Source organism: Hyperoodon ampullatus (genome assembly GCF_949752795.1).
Source record: "Hyperoodon ampullatus genome assembly, chromosome: 10".
In the NCBI taxonomy this organism is placed as follows: Eukaryota; Metazoa; Chordata; class Mammalia; order Artiodactyla; family Ziphiidae; genus Hyperoodon; species Hyperoodon ampullatus.
In genome coordinates, this window is record NC_136923.1 from 7,662,295 (window position 1) to 7,682,379 (window position 20,085).

Sequence of the window (20,085 nt, forward strand, 5' to 3'; positions counted from 1 at the left end):
GTTCATGCCAGAGGCCATTCCAATCTCAACTTGGTTAAAATCCCAACCCACCCAATCCCATCATCTAATTCTATTAACTAGTTTTCATTAATGTTAGATTCAGGAGGTTTAGGATTATGTCACTCTAACAACACTACCATCCAGTCTTCATTTATTTCCCATAATTTACCAGTGAGCACTGTCTAAACCCTCCTGATTTTGCTCCCTGGCATAGTCTTTTTCTTTTCCTTTTTCTCATATGGGTTAAATATTACCCATTCAGGGGCTTCCCTGGTGGCGCAGTGGTTAAGAGTCTGCCTGCCGATGCAGGGGACACGGGTTCGTGCCCCGGTCTGGGAGGATCCCACATGCCGTGGAGCGGCTGGGCCCGTGAGCCATGGCCGCTGAGCCTGCGAGTCCGGAGTCTGTGCTCCACAACAGGAGAGGCCACAACAATGAGAGGCCCGCGTACCGCAAAAAAAAAAAAAAAAAAAAAAAAATTACCCATTCAGTTATGGTTGTACTTAATCTATTGAAATTTACTGAAAAGGTGGCACTCAAGGAGCTAAAGGTTTTTACGAGTTAGACTTGTACGTTTCAAGTAAACATGGGTCATGATGTTGTCTCTAAGACATTAAGACGATTCCCCCCAAAAGTTTTAGATGTCATTCTCCTTTCCTTTATACTGCTGCTCCACACTGAGTCACATGGTTTTTTCAAGTGCAGTACCTATCTCATGCCAGCTGAGTCTATAGCTCTGTTTTTTTGTTGTTGTTGTTGTTTTGCGGTATGTGGGCCTCTCACTGTTGTGGCCTCTCCCGTTGCGGAGCACAGGCTCCGGATGCGCAGGCTTAATGGCCATGGCTCACGGGCCCAGCTGCTCCGCGGCATGTGGGATCTTCCCGGACCGGGTCACGAACCCGTGTCCCCTGCATCGGCAGGCGGACTCTCAACCACTGTGCCACCAGGGAAGCCCCTATAGCTCTGTTTTAAATTTAAAAAATTTTGTCTTCATTTTTAAAAGTTCCATTCAAATGTGCTTTAATGTTGTTAATAAAGGTATAGCATACATAAACAATACAAAATAAGACACTTTGTTCTTTGTTTTTATAATCACTTTCCATAAATACAGCCCTCCCTGACTGGATATGTGCTACTAAATATGGTGTCCCGTGTTCATGGGAACAGGGTTAGGCCCTCAGGCATTTCTCCTTCATTTCTTTTCCACCACACTTTTTTCTAGAGAACAACTCCAGGATCAATTGGCAGTTGATTATTTAGAGCTAAGTTTAAAACTGCCAATACTGTACTGTGAAAATTGCACGATAATCCCAGCCCTTTAAGCCAATGTTTGTTTGAAGCAGACTGGAGCTGGACCTTATTTTAGACTCAAGAGAATTTTAAAGCTCAAAACACAGAGTTAGATCCTCAAGTCCAATCTCATTTTGAGACTAGGACTAGAATTAAGTTTTCCCAACTCCCAGTTCAGAGTTCTTTCTCCTTCAATGCCTTCCAAACAAGAAGAAATAAAAACATCAGATCACATGCAAGTCACCTGGAATTGCATTTCTTTCCTTTTCCCTGTTCCCTCCTTCCCAAAATAAACATTTCAACATACCTGCTGGCAGTAAGTGTCAAAAAAGTTAAATGCATATTTGTATAGGAGACTGCCAAACAAAATTATGCTCTGGTCTAGGGAGTGCAACAAACTCTGCGCCAGTGACAAAATGGATGGACAAACATCCTTAAGAACCTTGAGGAGGGAAGAGTAGAGAGAAATGAAGCTGTGGGAGAAACTTAGTTATCACAGCATCTAGAGTTGCTATTGCTAACCCTACTAAGATGTCAGAGTTCTCCCCAGTTCTCATTTTAACTTAAGGAACCTTAATCTTTGTTTTACTCAGAATAATCCTTCACCATTCTGAGTTTCTCTCAGGATCAGTGAGATTCAACATACGGGTAAGAATTGACCTGTAAGCTCAAGGAAGTTAAACCACAAGCCTAATAGCTGGTAATCTGTTCCTATCTGCCCAGTTCGGAACTAGAATCCAGATCTCCTAAATCCCAATTTCCTCACTTAATCATACTGCCACACTGGGGATATAGCAGGTCTCCTCTGCCTTGGTTATGATTTGAAATCAGTCTATAAGGTTCAATGCTAACTAATCTGATTTCTTTTAAAGAACATCAAGAGGAGAACTGATCATGTCCTACCAAGAAGGTAGTAGGTGGACATTAATGGAACCAGAATAAATAATCAGTTATTAAGTCCAGTTTCTTTACTGATATCATCACAATTAAAAAAAAATCTTAAATTAAGCACTGAAATGGATATATAATGCTTTACTCAGGAAAATGCAATAAAAAAGTATATATGGTTTCTGCCCTATGCAAAATTATAGGCCAAAACATGTATCATAGCAGAAATAAGCATAGAAAGAATTGTAAGATAAAATAATACAAACTTTAAATCCATTCCTAAATATACAGTCTATTTATGTATGTATGTATGTACGTATTTATGGCTGCATTGGGTCTTTGTTGCTGCGCACAGGCTTTCTCTAGTTGCAGCGAGCGGAGGCTACTCTTTGTTGTGGTGTGCAGGCTTCTCATTGTGGTGGCTTCTCTTGTTGTGGAGCTCGGGCTCTAGGTGCGAGGGCTTCAGTAGCTGTGGCTTGCTGGTTCTAGAGCACAGGCTCCGTAGTTGTGGCGCATGGGCTTGGTTGCTCTGTGGCATGTGGGATCTTCCCAGACCAGGGCTCGAACTCGTGTCCCCTGCATCGCCAAGTGGATCCTTAACCACTAAGCCACCAGGGAAGCCCATAAATATAAAGTCTTAAGACGCAGCTACATATTCTCATTAGTTCCTAAGTCAGGTCCTAAACCTCTGGTTCACCCAGTTTACTAAGAAGGTATATACACTATTAATATCCTGAATATTCACCTGGAAAACACCATTCCTAGATTATAAAATTCCAATTCAAATGGTTTATATTTCAATAGGAATGATCATCTCAGGGTCATAGTGTTGAATGGCTAAATAGTGATGGTTCAATAGATACAAAATTATGTCTCTATTAGCATTCCTCTGATCCTGTTATACTCAGGGGTTTTTAGAAACTACTTAAAACAGGATACAGAAGGCAAGTTTATCAAAGTTGCAGATCATAGAGAGCTAGACAATTAAAATGATTAACATAAAATAAAGATTCAAAAGTCTCAATGGGCTTGAACAATGGGCTGAAACTAAGATGACATTTTATAAGGGAGCTGTAAAGTTTTCTATTCTAGGTTAAAAATAAAGTTATATAAGTATGTCATTAGAAGACCTGAATTGCAATATTTCCTATAAAAAAAGAATGTGGGGTTTGAGTCTAGTAAGTTCAACATAAACCAATTTTGTGATTTTTGCTAAAAAGATGAAAACCGATCTTAGTTTGATTTGATTAACATCATAATGTCTCAATCAAGGTAAGTAATAATCCTACTATGTTTTGAAATATACTGAGCTCCCTGCCAAACATCTACACCCAGCAAAGCTGGTGATGCCATCATTCCCACACTGGGTAGGAAAGGTTAAAACGACCTCTCTAAGATTTTAAGACTAATGCTGTCTGATTCTCTGACACTTACCAAGTAATGAATATGGAATGTACTCTGTAGCAGCTGTTCTTGAAAGCAGCCTGATCGAATCTTATTTCTTAGCACCCTCTCAATGTACTTCTTTGTCTGAGTGTTGGTGCTATAGATGATGAAAAGCATTGCCAGGTCAAGAATCTGTTGTCAATAAATAAGCAACAATACGAAAACAGTTTAACAAATCAGTACATTTACTACAACAAAACAGCAGCTTTCAACTTTTTCCCATTAAAACAAAGAATACTCATTTACTCAACATACTCTCATGGGAGTACCTATGTTTTCATAAAACCCAGAAATATTTTTCAGAGAAATAAAGTGCCACAACTATTAACCACTGGTAACTTTTAAAAAAATATTGGAATACAAGCAAAAGTAGTATTATCACAGAAATAACTTTGAATAGCTTCACATTTATTATGGAAAAAAAGATTAAGTCACTTGCCAACTTCACTATACATTTTCATTATTATTAGGAAAATTACTTTGTGAAAAGTTGGAGAGTCTGTAAATGTCTGTCAATATGAAAAAGGTTATATAAATTATGATGGTCATTTTCAGCACATAATATGGCCATTAAAAATGAGATAGGGGACTTCCCTGCTGGTGCAGTGGTTAAGAATCAGTCTGCCAATGCAGGGGACACAGGTTTGAGCCCTGGTCTGGGAAGATCCCACATGCTGCAGAGCAACTAAGCCCATACACCACAACTACTGAAGCCCACGTGCCTAGAACCTATGCTCTGCAACAAGAGAAGCCACTGCAATGAGAAGCCCACGCACCACAACAAAGACCCATCGCAGGCAAAAATAAATAAATAAATTTATTTATTTATTTATTTATTAAAAAAAAGAGAGAGAGAGAGAGAGAGAGATAGGCTAGAGACTTCCATGGTGGTCCAGCAGTTAAGACTCCATGCTTCCAATGCAGGGGGCGCAGGTTCGACCACTGGTAAGGAAACAGATCTCACATGCCGTGTGGTGTGCCCCCAAAAAATATTTTTTTGCATAAAAAAATATTTTTAAAAATGAGATAGGGTATATTTTTTGACAGACATTCACAACATGTTGTGAAGCAAAAGAAAGCAACCTGCAATAATCATAGTAATTCTATTTTTGTAAAAACAATATACAAGTACAAATATGTATAAGAGTGAGTGTGCCTGCACTTGCACACACATACAACTTGTATATGAATAGGAAAAAATCTGGAAGAATGGTTATCCATGAAGAGTGGCACAGAGAGCGGAGGTAAACTTTATTTTACACATATTTAGATTACTTGTGGGGTTTTTTTCTCCCCAATTAGCTTGTATTACCTATGTTTAAAAAAAAAAAAAAGAGGGACTTCCCTGGTTGTCCAGTGGTTAAGAATCTGCCATCCAATGCAGGGGATGCAGGTTCGATCTGTGGTCGGGGAACTAAGATCCCATGTGCCGCAGGGCAACTAAGCCCGTGTGCTGCCAAGTACTGAGCCTAATGCGCTCTAGAGCCCATGTGCCACAACTACTGAGCCTGCACACCACAACTAGAGAGCCCAAGGGCTGCAACTACTGAGCCTGTGTGCCAAAACTAGAGAGAAGACCGCACGACGCAACAAAAGATCCCGCATGCCGCAACTAAGACCCGACATAGCCAAATAAATAAATAAAGAGTTACAGCTGCCAAGTAACAGAAAAATATTTTTTTAAAAAAGAGAGATGGGCTTCCCTGGTGGCGCAGTGGTTGAGAGTCCACCTGCCGATGCAGGGGACACGGGTTCGTGCCCCAGTCCGGGAAGATCCCACGTGCCGCGGAGCGGCTAGGCCCGTGAGCCATGGCCGCTGAGCCTGCGTGTCTGGAGCCTGTGCTCCACAACGGGAGAGGCCACAACAGTGAGAGGCCCGCGTACCGCAAAAAAAAAAAAAAAAAGAAAAGAGAGAGAGAGACAGAGAAGTTAAAAAGTCAAGCAGGACAAAAAAGAAAAACACAAATTACTTGGAACTCACACAACTCAAAAGCAAAAAAACAAACAATCCAATTAAAAGATGTACAGAGAATGTGAATAGAAATTTTTCCAAAGAAGACATACAGATAGCCAACCTCCATGTAATGATGTTCAACATCACTAATCATCAGGGAAATGCAAATCAAAACCACAATGAAATACCACTTTGCACCTGTTAGAACGGCTATCATCAAAAGGACAAAAAATAACATATGTTGGCAAGGATGTAGAGAAGAGGGAATCCTTGTGCACTGTTGGTGGAAATGTAAATTGATGCAACCACTATGGAAAACGGTACGGTGGTTCCTCAAAAAAATAAAAATAGAACTACTATAGATCCAGCAATTCCACTTCTGGCTACGTATCTGAAGAAAACAAAAAACACTAATTTGCAAAGATATCTGCACCCCATGTTCATTAGAGCATTATTTACAATAGACAAGACATGGAAACAACCCAAGTGTCCATTGATGGAATGGATAAAGAAAATGTGATATAAACACACACACTCTCTCTAGATTATTCAACCATAAAAAGAACAAATCTTGCTATTGGCAACAACATGGATGAACCCTGAAGGCATTATGTTAAGTGAAATAAGTCAGACAGAGAAAGACAAATAGTGTATGATTTCAATTATATGTGGAATCTAAAAAATAAAACAAAAATTAACTCACAAATACAGAGAACAGATTGGTGGTTGCCAGAGGTAGGGGTAGGGAGTTGGCAGGGAGTTGGTAAAGGGGGCCAAAAGGTACAAATTTCAGTTATAAAATAAATAAGTCATGGGGGTGTAATGTACAACATGGTGAATATAGTTAATAATACTGTATTGCACATTTGAAAGTTACTAAGAGAGTAGACCTTAAAAGTTCTCATCACAAGTAAAAAAAAACGGTAGCTACGTATGGTGATGGACATTAATGACTTATTGTGGTGATCATTTTGCAATATATACAAGTAACAGATCATTACACTGTACACCTGAAACTAATATAAAATGTCAATTATATCTCAATTAATGAGAAAAGATATTTTAATAAATGTTAGATGTTCTAATTAATAAAAGCAAAAACAATAAATTACTTGAGACATCCCTTCACTGAAGGCCCAACGCAGACACCAAAATTCTGACAGATTACAGCAGGACAGAATACAGTTATTAAAAATGACAATAAAAGGACTGCCCTGGGCTTCCCTGGTGGCGCAGTGGTTGAGAGTCCGCCTGCTGATGCAGGGGACACGGGTTCGTGCCCCGGTCCGGGAAGATCCCACATGCCGCGGAGCGGCTGGGCCTGTGAGCCATGGCCGCTGAGCCTGTGCTCCGCAACGGGAGAGGCCACAACAGTGAGAGGCCCGCGTACCGCAAAAAAAAAAAATTAATTAAAAAAAAAATAAAATAAAAGGACTGCCCTGGCAGTCCAGTGGTTAAGACTCCATGCTGCCAATCCAGGGGCATGGGCTCAATCCCTGGTTGGGGAAGATCCTGCATGTGGCATGGTGTGGCCGAAAAAAAAAAAAAAGACAATAAATACAATGCAGAAGCATGCAAAATGTTTATGACACAATGTGAAGAGGAAAAAAATGAGAATACAAAATTATATTTATACAATGATCAGAAATCTGTAAAAATAGCTATGCAGGAGGTCAAGGGTTATGCAATAATAAAACCGTTGTCTTGGATATTTTGATTCCCTACCCACCCTCAACCTGGCAACCTCAAAAAATTATTGAGTTTTTCATTGTTTTATTCAGTATCACAGCAGCTTTTAAAAGTCATCCAACAACTGGATAACCCAACTAACAAAACTCTACAAAACAAGAGATTCCAACTAAAGAAAATCCTTAAAGGGAACCAATCAGTACACAAGAAATTCAATCATCTGTCTTCTTGACTGAAGAAAGTATCTCCAGATTTAAGACAGATTCAGTACCACTGCCCTGAGAGTAGATGGACTATTTGATTCAGTTCTGTCAGGTAAAGGAAAGTGAAACATGAAATGCCACTATCTTGACAATTCCATGTGGTAGGAGGAAGGGCAATCAGACAGACAGAGCGGCCTGAATACCTAACTCATGACCCAGGCGACTCTAGTCCTCACCTCCTCATGGGAGGGGGACTCAGCTTCTTTGACTGCAACTCACTATGCCTGTTTGGAATGTTACTATTTCCCCTTATGGATATTTTATTTCATTTTATTGCCAGAATAAAGACCATCTGGCAAGTCACCCCTTCAGATTATCTTCCTCAGGCAGCTAATGTTTATTAGAGCAGCTACAAAAGCCACAGAAGGGATGACTGGAAGGAGCCAGAGAAAACAGCAGGAAGGAAAGCCAGCCAATATCACTAATTTTACATCTGCAATACTTAAAATTCATAGTACATGAACATTACCTTGTGTTCCGACACTGAGGTGGTGTTTTCAATTGCCTGGAAAAACAAGGGTTACAAAAATATTACAACACATAGGAACATTTTTCGCCTTATTCAGCATGCTCTGTTCTCTTATCTGAGAACCAATCTGCCCATCTGGCAACCATCATCTATTATTTCTACTTGACTGACTTTTAAGACTTTTATTTCAACCTACCTTTACTTACATATCTGTCACTAATTGCCACCCATTTCTTCCTCAATGTTTAAAGATCTCACTCACCTTAATCCAAGCTTCTGAAATGATTTTCTCATATCTAACAGCTGACTTTATTACGTCAAAGAGAAGAATAACACAGTCTTGACTGCTGTTTTCTTGATTTCTTGAAGAACTACAAGTAGCAGAGGGAAAAAAAAATCATTCTTCCACTTACCACAGAGGAACCTGTAAGATCTGGGTTCCTGTTTACTAGCCACGTGCCTTAAAACAAGTCACAACTTCATGTGTACAATGGCTAGTAAAATTGTACTGCAGTCTATCTGGAATTGATCTGCAGAGCAAAGGGAGTACACACACACACAGATACTTATACATAGAAATATGATTTGAAAAACTGTATAGTAGTACACGATTGTAATACTACTACCACTGTTTGTAGTTGTTAAGTATTAAGATCTTCTGTCCTGGATTCAGGATAAACGTCAGAAAACTTTCCTTGCCTATGTGAGAAAAAGGGTGATAACTGTCCATGAGTTTATACCTTGTTTGTCCTTTATTTTTCAACTTGCTTTGAGAAGCCTGCAACAACGATGGCAAAATACAATGCTGCAGATCCAAATTCTCCCGAAGCTCAGAAATTACCTACAGCAAATGAATATTAGCTATGTGTTCTGCTCATCCATAGCACATAAGCACAACCTATTCTTTCAATAGAAAAACCATAACATTCTCCTGAAAGACTGAGGAAGAAGAATTATTAAATTAAATGTATTGTTGGGACTTCCCTGGTGATCCAGTGGTTGAGAATCCGCCTTCCATTGCAGGGGACACAGGTTTGATCCCTGGTCGGGGAAGTAAGATCCCATATGTCACAGGGCAGCTAAGCCTGTGCGCCACAACTACTGAGCCCACACACCCTGGAGCCTGTGCATCACAACCACAGAGAAGCCCACGTGCCCCAAGAGAAGAGCCCACGTGCCACAACGAAAGATCCTATGTGCTGCAACTAAGACCTGACACAGACAAAAATAAATAAAATAGTGTTTTACTTACTTAATTAAATGTATTGTTAAACAAGGCATTTTGAAAAAGGCAGCTGATGAAAATAGCTAATGTGAGTATAGTATGCCATGCTCTTTACTTTTTTTATTATTTTTTAAAATATTTATGGGCATCCCTGGTGGCGCAGTGGTTGAGAGTCCACCTGCCGATGCAGGGGACACGGGTTCGTGCCCCGGTCTGGGAAGATCCCACGTGCTGCGGAGCAGCTGGGCCCGTGAGCCATGGCCGCTGAGCCTGCGCATCCAGAGCCTGTGCTCCGCAATGGGAGAAGCCACAACAGTTAGAGGCCCGCGTACAGAAAAAAAAAAAAAAAAAAAAAAAAAAAATTTATTATTTTTGGCTGCATCAGGTCTTAGTTGTGGTATGTGGGATCTTTTGTTGCAGCACGTGGGATCTTTCGTTGTGGTGTGCGGGCTTCTCTCTAGCTGTGGTGCTCGGGCTCCAGAGTGCATAGGCTCTGTAGTTGTGGCACTCGGGCTCTGTAGTTGTGGCATATGGGCTTTCTAGTTGTGGTGCGCGGGCTCAGTAGTTGTGGCACGTGGACTTAGCTGCCCCGGGGCACATGGGATCTTAGTTCTCCAACAGGGATTGAACCCGCGTCCCCTGCTTTGGAAGGTGGATTCATAACCACTGGACCACCACGGAAGTCCCTGTCATGCTCTTTAAAATTTCAGAATTCCTTCAGGCATTACACTGAAATAGCAAATATAACCCGTAGTAGCTTATATAGAACAAGTCTGGCTAGTAGCTCCATTCTCTCCCCTGCTGGATTAATCAGCATTATCAATTAGTTTCGGGACAGAGATGAGCAATTTGAACCGATTAATTTAAATAATTTATCTTGATGTATCTTCCTCAAGGTTAGTCTTTTTATGACTTCTGAGTTTCACAAGGGTACCACTGCTATCCCCTGTACTCTCTAGGATCTAGCTGCCTACAGTGTTTGTTGGGAAACAGTAGGGTACCTCAAGTGCATCCGTGGCTGTTATGGAATGAAGAATGAACTTGATGATCATAGGTAAATCGTCCAACATGACAGATGACAGCTTACCCATCACTAACTGGCGGATCTAAACATAAAAAGCACAAAAACCTTACATATTTTCATGTTAATGCCTCAATCTAGTACTGACTCGTTAGGTAAAATTAGAAAAATTATTTCTCTCACTCAGTTTTCTCACTTGTAATTTTGGAAGAAAAACGTCTCATTTTATTTTTTTTTCCAAATTACAAGCTTTCAATTGTTAATGCTACAGCTTCTTCAAAAACAGACAGGTGATAAACATGAAAGTCTTCTTCTCTTAATTTTGGAGGCTGAATTTTCCACTGGCTAGAGGAAGGCATAAAAAGTTGTTATTCCTATGGGAGCAGTTTGTAACTATACAGGCAATACAGAAGATTTCCACTAAAACATACTGATTAAAAATGAGCAGTTAATCTATCATAGTATGGCATATGAAATTCACTGAAAAGAAAAAAGAGAGCAAACGTCATTCAGCATTGTTTCAAAATGAAATTTTCGGGCTTCCCTGGTGGCGCGGTGGTTGAGAGTCCGCCTTCCGATGCAGGGGACACGGGTTCGTGCCCCAGTCCGGGAAGATCCCACATGCCGCGGAGCAGCTGGGCCCGTGAGCCATGGCCGCTGAGCCTGCGCGCCCGGAGCCTGTGCTCCGCAACGGGAGAGGCCACAACAGTGAGAGGCCCGCGTACCGCAAAAAAAAAAAAAAAGAAAAAGAAATTTTCATTATATACGATTGGTCCAAGGCAATGACTGATTGACACTGGTTCTGGGAAGCGAGCAAGCTGGGGCTCTTTCTGGAGAGCAGAGTCCTCCCTACCTTAGTCAGGAGCTTCGGCTCAAGTCGGAGGCTAGAGAGGACATCCAGGATTGGGAGAGTGAGCAGAGTATTCTCTGTTAGAAGGTCACTGTAAATAGTAGAAAAAGAGAAGTTGTGCAAATTTTAACAGAGCTGGGCAAATAATGACGGGAAAATCACTCAAGGTATAGGAAGAGAGGATATACTTAGTTCCAATTAAATTCTATTTATAGTATGTTTCATTAACATTCTCTTGATTTAAAAAAAAACTAATGCTCATTTTGAAAAATTCAAACAATAAACAAAGCAGAAACAAGAAGCCCTACCTCATCATCCCCACTACTCAGAGGAAACCACTACTGAGTTTGGTATATAGCCTTCCTGAGAAAAGGAAAAAGAAAACCTACAACAATTACAATGAAGTGTGATAAACATGATAGACGTAAGTGTAGGGTTCTACAGTAGCACACAGTAGAGAAGGACAGTGATGGATCCTAAGAGAAGGTTATACAAAAGGACAAGCAGGCAAAGTGGGGTATACAGTGCTATACACAGAAGGAGCATCCTGCCCAAAAGCACAAAAGCAAGAAATCACTGGACATTTTTGGAGACAGCTTTACAGACAACTATAGAATAGGAGGTATAACAAATTGGAAGTTTTTAACTACTTCTAGGATAAATACATGGTTGCATTAAAACAGAAATAAAATTATGTAGTGATATTGTTCTCCTCTTCTTCATTATTGCCCTATCAATTAGTATTTTTCACGTAAATGTTAGTAAGCAATGGATGTCTGCAATAGATCTGACACAGCAATGTGCATTAGAATGAATCATTTAGGGACCAAAGAAGTTGATGTTTAATAAGCTCCACAAACTATTTGGATGTGCAGTCAAGATGGAGGACACCCTTGGAGAGAGAAAATGTTAACCAAATGAAGGAATAATGTTTATGTCTCTGCAGACCAAATTTATACACCTAATCCTAAGCCAGACTTCATATTCATGACAGATACGCAGGTCTACTCAAATATATACTCATTATTAGAAAAGAAAGAAAGTATACGGATCTACTCAAATATACACTCATTGGGGCTTCCTGCTGGCACAGTGGTTAAGAATCTGCCTGCCAGGGGCTTCCCTGGTGGCGCAGTGGTTGAGAATCCGCCTGCCGATGCAGGGGACATGGGTTCGTGCCCTGGTCTGGGAAGATCCCACATGCCGCGGAGCGGCTAGGCCCGTGAGCCATGGCCGCTGAGCCTGTGCGTCCGGAGCCTGTGCTCCGCAACGGGAGAGGCCACAACAGTGAGAGGCCCGCATACCGCAAAAAAAAAAAAAAAAAAAAAAAAGAATCTGCCTGCCATTGCAGGGGACACGGGTTCAAGCCCTGGTCTGGGAAGATCCCACATGCCACGGAGCAACTAAGCCCGTGCGCCACAACTACTGAGCCTGTGCTCTAGAGCCCGCAAGCCACAACTACTGAGCCCGTGTGCCACAACTACTAAAGCCCGAACACCTAGAGTCTGTACTCTGCAGGAAGAGAAGCCACCACGATGAGAAGCCCACGCACTGCAACGAAGACGCAACACAGCCAAAAATAAATTAATTAATTAATTTAAAAAACTAGGGACTTCCCTGGTGGTGCAGTTGTTAAGAATCCGCCTGCCAATGCAGAGGACACGGGTTTGATCACTGGTCCAGGAAGATCCCACGTCGCGGAGCCACTAAGCCCACATGCTGCAACTACTGAGCCCACGCACCACAACTACTGAAACCTGTGCACTCTAGGGCCCACGTGCCGCAACTACTGAGCCTATGTGCTGCAACTACTGAAGCCTGCGTGCCTAGAGCCTGTACTCAGCAACAAGAGAAGCCACTGCAATGAGAAGCCCGTGCACCACAACGAAGAGTAGCCCCCGCTCGCCGCAACTAGAGAAAGCCCATGCACAGCAACAAAGATACAATGCAGCCAAAAAAAAAAAAAAACACTCATTATTAGAAAAGCAAGTCAAATTCCATACCCTAGAAAGATGGGTATCATCTTCTTTTATAAAAAAAAAGAAACACATTATTATTATTATTATTTTACATGGATCATCACAGCATCTTTATTTTTAATAGGAAACACATTATTACTACTCTTTTTATACTGCAGTGATAAGGCTCCCAAAGTGAAGTCTTGCTCAAGATGCCAACGAGGTGCTTACCCACCTGAGTTCTTTCCCCACATCAGCATGCTGGGAATCCCCTAGGATCTCAGGTAGGCTGGTGACAAAGTCATGCTGCAGGTACACTGGAGCAATACTGATCAGCTGCATGATCTTGGTGGTGAGATCCTGCAGTGGAGGAGACTATTAGAATTGTAACACTACCCAGAATAGAGAAAGACCTCCTACTCATGAAATGTAGAGCTGGAATTATTTTGTGTACAATACGACAACTACACACACACTCAAGCTCAAAGCCTAAAATCAGAGGTAAGTGACCCAGAGATTTTCACAAATGAGATGGTACATAGAAAAAAAATAGGCTGGATGTCATATTACTTTTTTTTTTTTTTTTTAAGAAAGTAGCTTTTTATTTTTATTTTTATTTATTATTATTTTTTTTTGTAGTACGCGGGCCTCTCACTGTTGTGGCCTCTCCCACTGCGGAGCACAGGCTCCGGACGCGCAGGCTCAGCGGCCATGGCTCACGGGCCCAGCCGCTCAGCGGTATGTGGGATCTTCCCGGACCGGGGCACGAACCCGTGTCCCCTGCATCGGCAGGCGGACTCTCAACCACTGCGCCACCAGGGAAGCCCGTATTTAATACTTTTTTTAAAAAAATTTTTTGGCCGCACCAAGCAGCTTGTGAGATGTTAGTTCCCCGACCGGGGACTGAACCCAGGCCCCTGGCAGGGAGAGTGCAGAGTCTTAACCACTGGACTGCCAGGGAAGTCCAACAATTGGGGGTTCTTTTGCTTTTTTTTTTTTTTCCCCGTTTCTACTGTCTTTATTTCACTTAATCTTCACAACTGTATTCCCATTTTTAAAATGTAGGGGTATGTGCTGCTCAAGGATACACAATTAATAAGTGGCAGACCCAAAATTCCAGCCCAGATGAGATTCCAAAACTCATGTTCTTCCAAATAAAGATTTAGCCTTTGAATGTCTGACAAAAATTAGAATGATTTAAGAACTCTGAAAAGAAATGGGCCTTAGGCTTCCCTTGTGGCGCAGTGGTTGACAGTCCGCCTGCCGATGCAGGGGACACGAGTTTGTGCCCCGGTCCAGGAGGATCCCACATGCCGCGGAGCGGCTGGGCCCGTGAGCCATGGCCGCTGAGCCTGCGCGTCCGGAGCCTGTGCTCCACAACGGGAGAGGCCACAACAGTGAGAGGCCTGCGTACCACAAAAAAAAAAAAAAAAAAAAAAAGAAATGGGCCTTAAGCAACAGGCTCAAAACAGATTCGACTTTACCAAGGTGCTTAATAACAAGTAACATAATCCCAAAGAAATTTTCCTCAATATGTAATTAAAATAACACATTTGCGATGAAGTAGGATGGTTTCGGATCTCATTGCTTTTTTTTTTTTTTTTTTTTCCCTGCGGTACGGGGGCCTCTCACTGCTGTGGCCTCTCCCGTCACGGAGCACAGGCTCCGGACGCGCAGGCTCAGTGGCCATGGCTCACGGGCCCAGCTGCACCGCAGAATGTGAGATCCTGCCGGACCGGGGCACGAACCCATGTCCCCTGCATCGGCAGATGGACTCTCAACCACTGTGCCACCAGGGAAGCCCCGGATCTCATTGCTTTTGAGAAATAAAACATAATGATAATCTCTGTATTTTGAGAAGTTAATGAGTTCCTTCAAAATATTTATTTAATAAATGACATCCAGTCATCATAATTAGATACACTTCTTATTTTAGAGAAATTTAATGGGTGAAATTACCATGGCTTTCAAATTATTAAAGCTAAAAAAGATAATGGATAGAAAAATATGAATTTTTTGTTTAGAAAGAAAAAAATACCATGCAAATGCCAAAAGTTTGGTTAAGTGTGGAAAACACACTATAAACCCAAGAGACAGAAAAAGTCCCCAACTTACCTTACTATCCACAACTCTGTCAAGCCACTTCAGTTGATTGATGATGAGTCGAGGCATGTTGAGTCCATCACTGTTCACGCTGAATGTTAGGATGGATGAGAAGTCAGGAACGTACCCTTTCTGACTTACACAGCAGCAAGCATTAATACTGCATATAACATTTTAGCCATTCAGTTAACATTTTCTAAACACTTACCATGCGTTGCACACTGTGCTAAACACACAGGTAATACAAAAAAAAAGCATGAGACATATGCTTATGTATGTTGAGAAAGGTGTCTGGAGGAAGACACACTAACTAAACTGTTAGTGGCTATATCTGGGGAGGGTTTAGAGAGGGGAAGAAAAGTCTGGAGAGTATCTCTTAAAATATATGAACAATTAAAAAAAATAAAGGTAGCAAACTTTAACAAATTGAATAAGATAAATTGTTTTTAAAGGTAAACAACTGGGACTTCCCTGGTGGTGCAGTGGTTAAGAATCTGCCTGCCAATGCAGGGGACACGGGTTCGATCCCTGGCTCGGGAAGGTCCCACATGCCGCAAAGCAACTAAGCCCGTGTGCCACAACTACTGAGCCTGCGGTCTAGAGCCCGCGAGCCACAACTACTGAGAGCGCGCGCCTAGAGCCTGTGCTCCGCAGCAAGAGAAGCCACCGCAATGAGAAGCCCACGCACCGCAACAAAGAAGAGCCCCTGCTTGCGGCAACTAGAGAAGGCCTACGCACAAGGCCCAAAGCAGCCAAAATAAATTTAAAAAATAAATAAAATAAATTTTAAAACTAAATAAATAAAATAAAATAAGAGGTAAAAAACTAATTACATCAATGTGATAAAGTACTAAAAAATGCAAGTAATTTTTACCACTATGGAAACAGAAGGTCAGATTTAGACTGTCGAAGTACTGAAAACCATTTATGGATGAAGAGAAGTGGGCTCAGTATTAGTATTATCATTAATATAACAATATTTATTAATAATCATTAATTATTATTAATATTCATAATAAATTATTATAAATAACTTCCCAGTATTATTTCCCCTAAAATGACAGTCTCTGCCTTCTTACCAGCCTCCTATATCTAACTTTTGGACCACCTCCAGCTCCTCTTCTTGACAGCATTCTCAGTCTTTGTTTACTATAGACAAATTTAACTGCTAAAAAAGACTTAGCCAGGACACAAAGCATAGTGCAAGCCATTCGGGCAAATCATATATTTCTAAAGATAAATCTTCAAGTTTACTATTGTTATATACAAGACCCAGAAGCAGCACATATTAAAAAGGAGGAAATAAAAATTACCTAAATCCAGGCTTCCCTGGTGGCGCAGTGGTTGAGAGTCCGCCTGCCGATGCAGGGGACACGGGTTCGTGCCCCGGTCTGGGAGGATCCCACATGCCGCGGAGCAGCTTGGCCCATGAGCCATAGCCGTTGAGCCTGCGTGTCCGGAGCCTGTGCTCCGCAACGGGAGAGGCCACAACAGTGAGAGGCCCGCGTACCGCAAAAAAAAAAAAAAAAAATTACCTAAGTCCTCTCTCCCAGAGAGGTCCACCATTGATATACATGTGTATATGTGTCTATGTAAATGTGTATGTATGTACCTTTTTTTAACAAAATACTGAGTGGAACTGTAAATACTGATTTGTAGCCTGTTTTTTCAATTAATGCATGGTATTAAATAATCCTCTTTAAAATTTTTAATGCCACATGATATTCCATTATGTGGATATAACTAATTTACTTAACCAATCTCCTATAGTTGAATATCTCAGTTTACAATTTTTGTTACTTTAAACAGTAATATTATTCATTACTGCTTTCATTCATAGGTATTGCCTTAGGATAAATCTGGAGGCATGGCTGAACATTAAAGGGTATGCAAGTAGGTTTTGGTACACACAACCTACTGCCCTTCAGAGTAATTACACTGCTTTATATGTTTACCAGTGATATATGAGCATGCCTGTTCATCGCACTCAACAAGGGAGATCCTTTGAGAGGGAAAAAAATCTATTTATTGTTTGAAATTGTTGTATTTGATTATTAATGAACTTGAGCGTTAAAAAAAAGTGTTTAATGCTCTTGTATTTCTTCTCCGTGAATTGTCTATTCATGACCTTTATCTACTTTTCTGTTAGGCTGTTCTTTTTTTCTCTTAGTTATTTTTTTATTATTACTATTTTTAAGTAAATTTATTTATTCATTTTTATTTTTGGCTGCATTGGGTCTTTGTTGCTGCATGCAGGCTTTCTCTAGTTATGGCGAGCGGGGGCTACTCTTCATTGTGGTGTGCGGGCTTATCATTGCAGTGGCTTCTCTTGTTGCGGAGCATGGGCTCTAGGTGCGCAGGCTTCAGTAGTTGTGGCACATGGGCTCAGTAGTTGTGGCTGGCGGGCTCTAGAGTGCAGGCTCAGTAGTTGTGGTGCATGGGCTTAGTTGCTCTGTGGCATGTGGGATCTTCTCGGACCAGGGCTCGAACCCACATCCCCTGCATTGGCAGGCAGATTCTTAACCACTGTACCACCAGGGAAGTCCCTTAGTTATTTTTTAAAGTAAGAAAGAATTTTTTGGGGGGCCATACCACGTGGCTTGCAGGATCTTAGTTCCCCCGACCAAGGATCAAACCCAGACCCCAAGAGAGTGAAAGCCCGGAATCCTAACCATTGGACCGCCAGGAAATTCCCTTAAAGTAAATTTTTAAAAATGGTAGCTCATATGCAGTATAAAATTGAAAAGGTAAAGAACAGTATTCAGAGAATATATAACTCCAGCCAATTGGCTCCACTCCTGGGAGACAACCACTATTACCAGTTTACTGTGTATCCTAGGAATACATGGACATATAAATAGATGAAATTTCAAAGAAAGTCAACCCAGTAAAACTTCAGTAGTCATTTAAGAATCTGGAGTCATAATAAATATGATCTTCAGACATACCAATGATGCTTCAGAGCAACGTTTTCAGAGAGAAACATAAGTACACCAGGGTACTTTGAGCATTCCAAAGTAACTCCACTTACTTTTTGAAAAGAAATTCTGGCAACTTTTCAAATAAGATTTTGATAATGGCAGGCTAAAAAAGAAGACATAGGGAGTTAGGAGATTGTCTCAAAATGTACAACAGAAATGCATAATTAGCTGTAATTCTCTCCAACGAGAGTTCTTGGAGGAAAAACCCTGCTATAATTGAAATCCTCATTATAAGAATGTCCACCTGGCAGGAATGTAAATTGATACAGCCAATATAGAGAACAGTATGGAGGTTCCTTAAAAAACTAAAAACAGAACTACCATATGACCCAGCAATCCCACTACTGGGCACATACCCTAAGAAAACCATAATTCAAAAAGAGTCATGTACCACAATGTTCATTGCAGCACTATTTACAATAGCCAGGACATGGAAGCAACCTAAATGTCCACTGACAGATGAATGGATAAAGAAGATGTGGCACATATATACAATGGAATATTAATCAGGCATAAAAAGAAAAGAAATTGAGTTATTTGTAGTGAGGTGGATGGACCTAGAGTCTGTCATTCATAGTGAAGTCAGTCAGAAAAACAAATACTGTATGCTAACACATATATATGGAATCTAAAAAAATATATATATGGTTCTAATGTACCTAGTGGCAGGACAGGAATAAAGACACAGACGTAGAGAATGTACGTGAGGACACGGGGAGGGGGAAGGGTAAGCTGGGACGAAGTGAGAGAGTGGCATGTACTTATATATACAACCAAATATAAAATAGTTAGTGGGAAGCAGCCGCATAGCACAGGGAGATCAGCTACATGCTTTGTGACCACCTAGAGGGGTGGGATAGGGAAGAGTGGGAGGGAGGCTCAAGAGGGAGGGGGTATGGGGATATATATATATACACACATATAGCTGATTCACTTTGTTACACAGCAGAAACTAACACAACATTGTAAAGCAATTATACTCCAATAAAGATTTAAAAACAAAAAAGTATGTCCACATGAATGCTGCCTATATTTTGAATATAACCTGTTGGAATACAAAGATTTATCAATAATCTGTCCTCTGAAAAATTACAAAATGACTATCAAGGCAACATTAAAATAATCTGATAATCAAAAACATTATTATGATGACAATTGTTAACCCATGAAATGCAGGCTTTAACAGATTATCAAATAGTTTGCAAGAAAAGATTTCTCTTTTGAGGAACAAGAGAGCTCTTAGATTTTTTTTTTTTTGAGAACTCTTAGATTTAAGCTAACTAAATTTATTCAAGATTTCCAATGAAAAGGACTTAATATTAACAGTGCAAGAGAAGAAAAGAGGAAAAATGAAGGACAGGGTGGGAGGGAGACTTTTCATTGTATATATATTTCTATAATTTGAGATGTTTAAAACATCTCACTGATTGTCTAATCAATAAATTAAGAGAGGGCTTCCCTGGTGGTGCAGTGGTTCAGAGTCCGCCTGCCGATGCAGGGGACATGGGTTCGTGCCCCGGTTCCGGAAGATCCCACATGCCGCGGAGCGGCTGGGCCCGTGAGCCATGGCCGTTGAGCCTGCGCGTCCGGAGCCTGTGCTCCGCAAGGGGAGAGGCCACAACAGTGAGAGGCCCACATACCGCAAAAAATAAATTAATAAATAAATTAATTAATTAAGAGAGAAAGGAGGAGGAAAGGGGAAAGATCTAGTTCATAAGCAAATACGAAGCTAAATGGGAGATGATGCAGATGTGAATATGGCAGAGATATACAAGGTACTCAGAGAACACAGGATGAAGCTTTACAAAACAGGAATCAGAGGCCGCCAGATAAATGAGGTTTCAAGATGTATTGGGTTTATCAGCTCAGTCCAAAGACACAGATATTGCCCTACAAGATGCATGTCAGCAACAGGGCTGTGGTAACCTGTTGCAAACCCAAACTCTCC

The 20,085-nt window shown here is 41.0% G+C and overlaps 1 protein-coding gene across 5 annotated transcripts in view; it reads right to left on the minus strand.

Annotated features, from left to right (window-relative positions):
- Positions 1-20,085, minus strand: part of FANCD2 (FA complementation group D2) — a gene marked incomplete at its 5' end in the record, with an annotated part of 57,875 nt that overhangs the window by 34,268 nt on the left and 3,522 nt on the right. For all 5 annotated transcript variants that reach the window (XM_079713805.1, XM_079713804.1, XM_079713802.1 and 2 more), the window contains 10 exons: positions 1,598-1,732; positions 3,613-3,756; positions 8,000-8,035; positions 8,262-8,370; positions 8,740-8,840; positions 10,226-10,330; positions 11,099-11,186; positions 13,289-13,413; positions 15,169-15,247; positions 18,188-18,240. In XM_079713805.1, the coding sequence (XP_079569931.1) occupies positions 1,598-1,732; positions 3,613-3,756; positions 8,000-8,035; positions 8,262-8,370; positions 8,740-8,840; positions 10,226-10,330; positions 11,099-11,186; positions 13,289-13,413; positions 15,169-15,247; positions 18,188-18,240 (975 nt within the window). The remainder of the gene's footprint in view (positions 1-1,597; positions 1,733-3,612; positions 3,757-7,999; positions 8,036-8,261; positions 8,371-8,739; positions 8,841-10,225; positions 10,331-11,098; positions 11,187-13,288; positions 13,414-15,168; positions 15,248-18,187; positions 18,241-20,085) is intronic.